At 41.1% G+C, this 10,045-nt stretch overlaps 1 protein-coding gene across 2 annotated transcripts; it reads right to left on the reverse strand.

Annotated features, from left to right (window-relative positions):
• Positions 1 to 595: 595 nt before the first annotated feature.
• ecd (ecdysoneless homolog (Drosophila)) lies at positions 596 to 9,789 on the reverse strand. 2 transcript variants are annotated; one of them, XM_038738023.1, is made up of 14 exons: positions 9,643 to 9,789; positions 9,205 to 9,430; positions 9,003 to 9,120; positions 8,779 to 8,866; positions 6,145 to 6,323; positions 5,478 to 5,670; positions 5,135 to 5,263; positions 4,870 to 4,995; positions 4,623 to 4,708; positions 4,427 to 4,530; positions 2,491 to 2,719; positions 2,203 to 2,270; positions 1,901 to 2,112; positions 596 to 1,711 (listed from the first exon to the last, which is right to left on the reverse strand). In XM_038738023.1, the coding sequence occupies exons 2-14, from the start codon at positions 9,407 to 9,409 to the stop codon at positions 1,475 to 1,477; spliced, it is 1,974 nt and encodes a 657-aa protein (XP_038593951.1). In that variant the 5' UTR covers positions 9,410 to 9,430; positions 9,643 to 9,789; the 3' UTR covers positions 596 to 1,474. The 2 variants fall into 2 exon arrangements, with proteins under 2 accessions (XP_038593951.1, XP_038593950.1); XM_038738022.1 differs by having other exon boundaries at positions 2,203 to 2,288.
• Positions 9,790 to 10,045: the final 256 nt, after the last annotated feature.

Here is a 10,045-nt window from a genome sequence, read left to right on the forward strand (position 1 = left end):
CACCTCTTCGACAGTGAAACAAGCATACATCAGCAGCAGGGGTTAAACAACACCAGTTTTCTTTTAGAGCTGATGCAGTACATTAGTGTCAAGTTAATATCTACAAGCAAGTTTCCCTAATGAATATTCATGAAACATTTTCCAATTTATTTTGTTTTGTGGAAGCTGTCCTTGAATGATTCTTATTTCACATGAGAAGGGATAACGAGGAGGGGTGGGTTGTTCGTACTGGACCGACTGTTGAACTCTCATTATGTTTACTTAATTTAGCCGTGTTAAAAATATTTAAACTCAGATCCTTGACTGAATTAATTTTTAACCAGAGGTTTGTTGCCCTTGAATGAATCTGACCCCCTAAGGTTTGTCAGAAGGGATTGCAATGAGGAAAGAATGAAATTGTGCTGGCAGTAATTTATTTGAGCCTATGCTTTATTATTTAATTAGCTTAATCTAAATATGCATTTGTGTTACATTTAAAATAGTGTAAGTAAATGTTTTACTATTTTATGTTTAAACATTTGTTTACTTATGTGATAATAATGAACTACCTGATAATGTTGAACCAAAGAGAATACATGTAGTAAACTAAAATTAAACTGAAATAACACTTTATTTCCAAAATTATTTATTCTGTTTCTAACTGAATATAAGTGCTGTCAAAAAACACCCATAGTTCACACATTTCCAAAATTACACAAAAAGCAGCATGCATTAACAATCCTCCGTAAACCTGATCAAAATGCTTCATAGTCATAACTTGCTTCTGAATCTTGCACTTTCAGTATACTGTGATTTCAAACACACAATTTCAATGAGTAAGAGAACTTTTTCATCTTTTCTTCTGTGGTAGAGTCCTGTTTTATCCTTCCGTGGTCTTTGAAGCTCAAATGTGCTTTATGTAAATCATATTTAACTAAATATTACCTAATGAGAGCAGACTGTAAAATTACATTTATTGGATTAAGAAACATGGGGGGGGCACGATTCAGGGCAACACTGACAAAATAAATCTGTATTTACATTGCCAGTACTGAAGATGAATGCAAATCACCATTATAGAGAATATATATATATATAGAAAACATTCTTCTAAATAATCTTATGAAGTTATTTTGGTATGTTAAGTACATTTGTAAATCATGTTGTCTAATGTTAACTGTATACAACAACAACAGATTTTTTTTCCTAATGTTTTATGATGTAGGAAATGCACCCGTGTTTTCCATTCCCAAAGCACACAGTTTTACAGTGCACACATTAAGTTTGTCTGAGAGGCATTGAATGTAAAAAAACAAAAACATGTTTGTTTAAGATAAAAACTCGACAGGACGTCCTCAACATCCATAAGTGCTTTGCCAACAGAAGTATCAAGGCATTCTGCTACCAGCTTTAAGGGGAGCCTCCTTAGCTGCAGATGCTGGTCCTTGCTGTGTGTTTGAGAGCGCCAGATATTGCCTCTACCTCTCTACGTCCTTTATGAGGGATCAGAGTTGGGTGGTAGGTGAATACCCAGACTCTGCAGCAGGTTAGAAGTCGGTCCGGCCAGGCCGGCCTGGCAGCTGAGGGATTCCAGCAGGTTTGTGACCAGGTTGAGGTCGACATCAAGGGGCTGGATCTCCTCCTCCGTCTCCTCCGCTCCTCCATTTGTCGGAAGTCCGTCTGTGGCAGAGGGATGAGGGGAGCCATTGCCCAAACCTGCCTTGTTGCAATTCTGTAGAAAGGACAAATACGGTAAAACAAATTATTTCTTAACTACATTCAGGATGACACGTGCAATATTTCACCTGTTTAGCTCTTATTAATTTGAAAATGAACAATATCTATATATAATATATATGAGGTTGAGGCAGAGGGAGGTATATGGGGATTTGTAAAGTGTATAATCGCAAGCATAGTTTACAGTCAGATTGAAGCTTTGTCCTATATTAGTGCTCATCAGCTCCTGATCCATTTGGTCCATGTATGCTCTGAGACCGTCCAAAGTTTCTGTCCCATTCATCTCTGCATGACCGGATGACCCCTCTTCTTTTTCCTCCCTCTCCTCCCCCTCATCATCTTCTTCGTCGTCATCATCACTCAGATCATCCGAGTCTAGCTTGTCTTCTTTGCTTCCTATAAAAATTAAAAGACAGACAGATTCAGTAAAGAGAGGAACATGTGGCAAGTTTCTAACTGTTATGCAACATCTTTCATAACTTGTACCTAGTACTCTGTCCAGCGCATTGGCCATGGAGTCGGGGTCAAAACTAAAAGGCTGAGTTGAACTGCTCCTGGAACACAGAGAAAAACTGTTTTTTATTCAGATTTTCTGTACTCCAACATGTGTGTCTGTGTGTTGTTCTGTTCATTACTTTTTATTATAATATGGAAAATAAACACATAAATTATCCTAATTTACAGTCCTCCATTACAGTCATTGACCCAAATGTGCCTTGATGGTCTTGGCTAAAAATTCTAATCTGTACTAGCCACATAGTCAGTCAGTCTCACCAGGGCAGTTCAGCACCCTCATGCGATGACATGGCACTGAGGAAGTTTTTCATGCCCTGACTGACTGCTACCAGGCTGTAACCGGCCTCCTCCTCCTCTTTGCTGTCCTCAACATGTTGTCTCTGTTTGGTGGACCTGGAGTTTTGGCTCCCAGCATCAGCTCTCCCCCCGCTCCTCTCCTGCAACATGCGCTCCAAATCTTGAGCTGTGATATCCAGCCAGCTGTCACCTGGAGACAGACACAAAGAAAACCCAATTATGGAAAATGGTTGAAAGAGAGACAGGGTGGAGAATGGAGGACGCATACCAAAAGGAAAGAAACTGAGGGGAACTGGCAGAAAGCAGAAAATCCCAGGTGGCAGAGACAGACAAAGGCAATGTTTACTTTTTAGCAAGGTCATATCAGCCTTGCAATACTTACTTTACAGTAAGTAAAACAATCTTTAAAAAAAATCTTTAACCACCATTATGATGCTTGCTGGTGGTCCATCGAGTCCGATGATGACATCCCTCCTCGTTACCGGTGTGTTCTTTGATGACTATAGAGTCCAATTCTTGATCCACAGGTTTTATTGCACGTTGGGCATATAAAGTCTGTGTTAGTGGGGGCAGGCATAGGGCAGTGTGTCTCCTTTGTCTTTTCTGTTGTTTTCTCACATTACGCTCCATTTCCAGCTGTTTTATGCCTTTGTTGCAGAGCTCCCGCCAGCTGGAACGGTGGATGGCAGCTTGTTCCAGTCTTAAGGGGTCAATACAACATTTCTTCACTGATGTTTTTCGCAGGTCTTTGTACCGCTTCTTCTGACTACCTGCAGACCGGCGACCCAGATGAAGCTGTCCATACAGGACTTGACGTGGCAGGCGTTGTTGAGGTATTCTGATAACGTGCCCAAGCCGGCGCAGTTGAAACACGAGGTACACGGTCACGCCCCGTGATTCCCATTATTCGCTGCAGACAGCCTATGTGGAACCACTCCAGCATCCTTAAGTGGACACTGTATGTGACCCAGGCTTCACAGCTATATAGGAGAATGGTGATACAGACAGCTTTGTAAATGGCAATTTTGGTGTACAAGCTGAGGTGTTTGTTTTAGAAGACCTTATGTCGGAGTTTGCCAAAGGTGACAGAGGCTTGTTTGATTCTATTGTGAATTTCGTGATCAATGTTGCAGCCCTCAGTCAGGATGCTGCCCAGGTATTTGAAAGATGGGACAATTGAGAGTGGTTGATGTGCTATGGTAAAGACGGGCGTAAGGGGCTGGACCTCCATTGTCATATCCCCTCAGTCTTAGTGGTGTTGACAGATAGACCCAGCCTGCTGTAGGCATTCACAACTGCGACAAGGGTGGTTTGCAGGTCTTCTGGTGTGTGAGCCACAAGAGCGCAGTCATCAACATGCTGCAGCTCAAGTATCTGCACTGCTGACCCTTGGTAGTTGCCTGGAGCCTTCGAATATTGAAGAGGTTTCCATCCAGCCTGAAGTCTATTGTGATCCCACTACTACCTTCTAAGTCTTTATGAAAGAGCTTTGTGACACAAAGGAGGAAGATATTGAATAGCACTGGTGCCGGCATGCACCCCTGCCTCACTCCAGTGTGTACATTAAAGGGTGCCGATTCCTGTCCACCTATGACCACTCGAGCCACCATCCCATCATGGAACTGTGACAGAATGTTTACGAATTTACAAAACTTTCTAAGGATGTCCCAAAGTAGCTCACGGTTCACAGTGTCAAAAGGCAGACTTTACCCACCATTATGATAATAAGTCAAGGTCAGACTTGACAGAAATTACACTTAACAGAGGGGTAATGTCTCTAATGTGAAGTAAGGATCATTTGTCATAAATTATGCTTGGACATTTAGATTTTTTATAACTGCCTTTCACACCTGCAACTGCACAGCGTTTCATAATCAAAGGATAGATTTTCACTCACTGTCCTCTTGGGGGAGCTGTGACTCTTGTTTCTTTAGCTCCTCCAATTTGAATGGATTGCAGCTGTGCAGCAGCTGGAGAACCTCCTCACCCGGTGACGAAGCACTGAGACGACAAACACAATAGGTACACTCGGGTGTCACAGGCAGCATATTCACACAGTGTTAGTCATGTGCACACGCATGCACAGTCCTCACCTTGACGTTGAGGCGACAGACTGTTTGAAGAAGTTTTCTGCAGATCTAGTCAGTTCCCTGTAACGCACCGAACCATCCAGCTCTCCCTACATTTGACGACAACAAAATCAAAAACTATAACTTTCTACAGTAGAGAAATGCTGAGTTATATTCTACATGTGTGCTGCTATATCTAACTTATTATTGCAGGTGTGGCTAAGTAGCTACCTTTTCATCTTTACCTCACCATTCAAAAGGTGTGACTAACCCTGAAGTAGTTGTTCTTTTTCAGACTGTCCATGAAGCCTTTCCACTGAGGGTTACAACTGATGGGGGCATCAGGCTCTGATGACGGCAGCCTGCACTTAGAGCACATGATCTCAAAGCCATGGGCCTGGGAGTGGGACACACACATGCACAGACAGATGTATTATCAATTAACACTACAACCTTCATTTTACAATCACAAAAGCATCATTTTAATTATCCAAAAGACATATCCGAATGAAGAGGAAACGTGGATGTAGGCTCACCAGTTTCATGCCAAGCTCATGAGCTTTGTACTGGGGATGAGAGCGAGGAGGCATGGCGAAGCCGCTCCTCCGGTCTGGGTTGAACTGCTGCTGCTGCAGCTGGGCGTACAGGCAGCGTGTGAATGTTACCTGGAAATATACACAAGTACATGGTTACGGTTTGCATAAAGGTGTTGAAATATACTAATGAAAAACTAAAACACAAACCGTGATTACAGAAATGTGCGTGAAATAAATACATCCACAAAAAAGAAATAATTTGAAAGAATATTTCCTTTAAAAACAGGTCAACCTGTTCACTTTGCCTAGACCGCTACAATCATGAATCTTTAAGAGGGTTTACCGAGGTGAGGACTCGTGTATCAGGAGGAAAGGTCTTGAAGCTTCGACACGCCTGTAGATCTACTGGATCCCGCAGGTAGAAGGAAGACACTGCAGGGGCGACCAGGTCTGGTCGCTGTGCTAACACTGTGGCAATACCTGCAGGTATGAAGCAGTGAGCACGATGCAGGCCGGTTGTAATCTTCTCTGGGTACCTAACGGGGGAAAGTAGAGATTGATATGCTTTTAAATTATTGATATACAGTATGTGCTGATGCCAGATGGATCTCCACTTGGATTTATCCACTTACACAGAATACTTACGAGGCTGTTAACAAGCCGGTCGTATGCTTCTGCAAATGTTTGTATCCAACACTGATTCTGCACCTTGAAACTTCCATTCTGACTTTTGTTTTTTTCATTTGTAGTGTAAAAATACAGAGCTAATATGACCTCAGGCATTGTTGTTATCATGCAACGTATTGCTACTTTTCTTTGCGGCAGGTTGCACAAAAGATGTTTTTCAATACTCTATTTGATACAATTCTATTTGATAGACTAACATTGATACTGAGGATTAGGTTCAGTGCATCCCTCCTGAAAAGCATATATATTGACGTATGACGTTAATTTAGCAACATATTCATGTATTACAAATAGACTTTGAACACATAAACATGTCCTCTCACCCCTCTAGTCGCTTCCTCAGGGCTGAACAAATCTTGGGGCTTGCCTGACAGGCCTCTGGGTGGGTGGACAGAAGTGCTAGAGCTTGTGCCATACTTGGAACCACATCTTTTGACACCCCCACTGGACTGGATTTGGAGGGACAGGGCAGAATGTGCAGGTGTCCCCTATAGAAGAAGACCTGCAAAAGAGAATGAGTGGCGCAATGAATGCTTACAATTACAGTAAGTACAGACAATGAGAAGAGGAAGATAATTAGAAGGGGGTTGTTCCATAACCCACAAATGTGATTACACTAATGTTCAATTAATGTTAACAAAAAGGTTTTAGGTCGCTCTTCTTCCATCCAGGCAGCCATTGGTATCTTCCATTAACGTGTACATATCAATTAGCAGAGACAACTGAACACTTGAAAATAATAAGTAAGATTATTGGAGATAATTCAGTGGGATGTATTTGGCTTACTTTTTTTTTTACACTCCAGAACGCACCAACAAGATTTGAGTCGAGTGCTAAAAAGCTTTTTCTCTGACAGCTACTGCACGTTGTTAGAAAATCCAAAAATAAGCATGCATGAACGTTTTTAAATTGAATGAGTTGAAGATGACTGTTTCTTGCATTAAAAGTGTTGGTTTTTCAAAGTCTTTGAAGTTGAATTGGTGGGGTGGCAATGGTACAGTGGATAAGACACATGCCTTTGGTGTGGGAGGGGTTTGATTCTCACTGCAACATTTCCACCAACGTGTCCCTGAGCAAGACACTTAAGTGCTCCAGAGGCATGCGACCTCTGATATATACACAGGTGCTGGTCATATAATTAGAATATCATCAAAAAGTTGATTTATTTCAGTAATTCCATTCAAAAAGTTAAACTTGAATAATTTATACATTCATTCCACACAGACTGATATATTTCAAGTGTTCATTTAATTTTGATGATTATAACTGACAACTAATGAAAACCCCAAAATCAGTATCTCAGAAAATTAGAATATTGTGAAAAGGTTCAATATTGAAGACACCTGGTGCCACACTCTAATCAACTAATTAATTCAAAACACCTGCAAAGGCCTTTAAATGGTCTCTCAGTCTAGTTCTGTAGGCAACACAATCATGGGGAAGACTGACTTGACAGCTGTCAAAGATGACCATTGACACCTTACACAAGGAGGGCAAGACAGAAAAGGTCATTGCTAAAGAGGCTGGCTGTGTCCAAGCACATTAATAGAGAGACAAAGGGACGGAAAAGATGTGGTAGAAAAAAGTGTACAAGCAATAGGGATAACCGCACCCTGGAGAGGACTGTGAAACAAAACCCATTCAAAAATGTGAGGGAGATTCACAAATAGTGGACTGCAGCTGGAGTCAGTGCTTCAAGAACCACCACGCACAGACTTATGCAAGACGTGGGTTTCAGCTGTCGCATTCCTTGTGTCAAGCCACTCTTGAACAAGACACAGCGTCAGAAGCGTCTCGTCTGGGCTAAAGACAAAAAGGAATGGACTGCTGCTGAGTGGTCCAAAGTTATGTTCTCTGATGAAAGTAAATTTTGCATTTCCTTTGGAAATCAAGGTCCCAGAGTCTGGAGGAAGAGAGGAGAGGCACAGAATCCACGTTGCTTGAAGTCCAGTGTCCACTGTGTTTTCTGAGGTCCAAGGTCAACGCAGCCGTCTACCAGGAAGTTTTAGAGCACTTCATGCTTCCTGCTGCTGACCAACTTTATGGAGACACATAGTGCCAAAGCTACCAGTACCTGGTTTAAGGACCATGGTATCCCTGTTCTTAATTGGCCAGCAAACTCGCCTGACCTTAACCCTATAGAAAATCTATGGGGTATTGTGAAGAGGAAGAAGCGATACGCCAGACCCAACAATGCATAAGAGCTAAAGGCCACTATCAGAGCAACCTGGGCTCTCATAACACCTGAGCAGTGCCACAGACTGGTCGACTCCATGCCACGCCGCATTGCTGCAGTAATTCAGGCCAAAGGAGCCCCAACTAAGTATTGAGTGCCGTACATGCTCATACTTTTCATGTTCATACTTTTCAGTTGGCCAAACATTTCAAAAAATCCTTTTTTTGTATTGGTCTTAAGTAATATTCAAATTTTCGGAGATACTGAATTAAAAACATTGAATGCAATGAAACAATGAAAAACATTTGAAATATATCAGTCTGTGTGTAATGAATATAAAATTCACTTTTTGAATGGAATTACTGAAATAAATCAACTTTTTGATCATATTCTAATTATATGACCAGCACCTGTATAGCAACTGTATGTTACTTTGGATAAAAGCGTCAGCTTAATGTAATGAATTGTCCTTCAACATGGACACAAGGGGAGCTTTGAAGGATGATTCCCAAGTAACACATTTTTAAAGTCAACCTAATTAGATGTTTATACCTTACCTAATCAACTGAAACCAATGGCTGCTTGGAAGGTGGTAAATTAATCATTACATTTTTTGGGAAATGGTCGGCAGTCAAGTGAAGTATACCAGATTTATACTTAAAGGGCAAAGACATGCAAACCCACTATTATGGTCCTTTAAACAGACATACTAATGAAAACTGTGAATAAAAACCATGAACTAAAACATTTTTACACCTGCCACCTCATCTGGTTGACTCACCCTGTTTTCACTGGTGTCTGGATTCAGCCACTTGGGAAGATAATCTGCTGCTTCAATCAGAAGAAACTCTCCATCATTGTCCTCAACTCTTCACACACAAACATGAAATGGAAGTTAGAAGAAGAAAGCAAATGACAATCAACTGAAAGTGATCCATATTTGAGCTCTTTAAATGGTAATCAAATCATTCTTTTTTCAAACTCAAAGCACATGTTTTGTCTCACCTGGCTGCAAGCTCTGGGAAGGCTTCTGTTATTTGCTGTAGGAGGTAAACAATAAACCACTCATCCTCCACATTGTCCCCAAACTGAGTGCTACCTCCAATGTGAGCAGGGACACCTCCTGTAAAAATAATAAAAATAATTCTTTAGTCAGTCTTTAGTGTGGGTTGCATTATAACACTTACTCTCAAAAAGGTACATATACCTTTCTCAGGATGATACTTGAGGTTGAATGACTGATGCTGCCAGATGTATTGTATCAGGAGTGGGGCAACCTTCGCCAGAACTTCCTCCACTAGATGTGTGAGATGTTCCCCAGACTGCTGTGAAGTTGAACCGTCTGGCTGGATCAAGAAGAGTTTGTACTGAACCATGTCCTCCTGAACCACTCTCCTCTGCAGGGCGTCCATTGTAGCAGTTTTTAAAAAGACCTGATAAAAAGACAGCAGGCCACATCGATATACATAAATGTATGGTGGGAAAATAATACATGGATTGATCTTTGTACTGTCTCTAGATTGAACTAGAAAGTTGGAGTATAATTTGTAAAAGCATTAGTTGAAGGCTCACTCGACTGGATAACACAGGTAACCGCTGACAACTTATTACTATTGATATTCAGGACAGTGTCGGTCGACCTTACCTTGTTTTTAATTCTGAGATATTATGTCAGTGAAGTCCAGAGAGATTTAAATGCTGTAAACAATAACACTTTTTAACTTCTCCGTACGTTGCTTTCACGCCATCTGTCACTGTTTGGTCCTACTGTGAGTTTTACTCGACTATCCCAATGGTGTAACAAATAATAGTTCCTACATTTAATATTAACCAATTTTCGCTATTCTACAGATACAAATAACCCACAGTATGATTAAATTACAGAGAAAATAGCACGCATTTCTACTGCATTCAAATCTGTTTAAAATTCAAATAATTAATTACACAATACGCATGTTTTATTTTAGCCTCACCCCCATCGGACACATTTTAGCAACGCAGCCACGTTGTCGCAATGGATTTTGGGAGTTGTAGTGAATAGCCAATGG

The sequence above is a fragment of the Micropterus salmoides genome, unplaced genomic scaffold (assembly GCF_014851395.1).
Source record: "Micropterus salmoides isolate LMB-PRFRI ecotype aquatic unplaced genomic scaffold, ASM1485139v1 Ms_hic_scaffold_22, whole genome shotgun sequence".
NCBI classification, from domain to species: domain Eukaryota; kingdom Metazoa; phylum Chordata; class Actinopteri; order Centrarchiformes; family Centrarchidae; genus Micropterus; species Micropterus salmoides.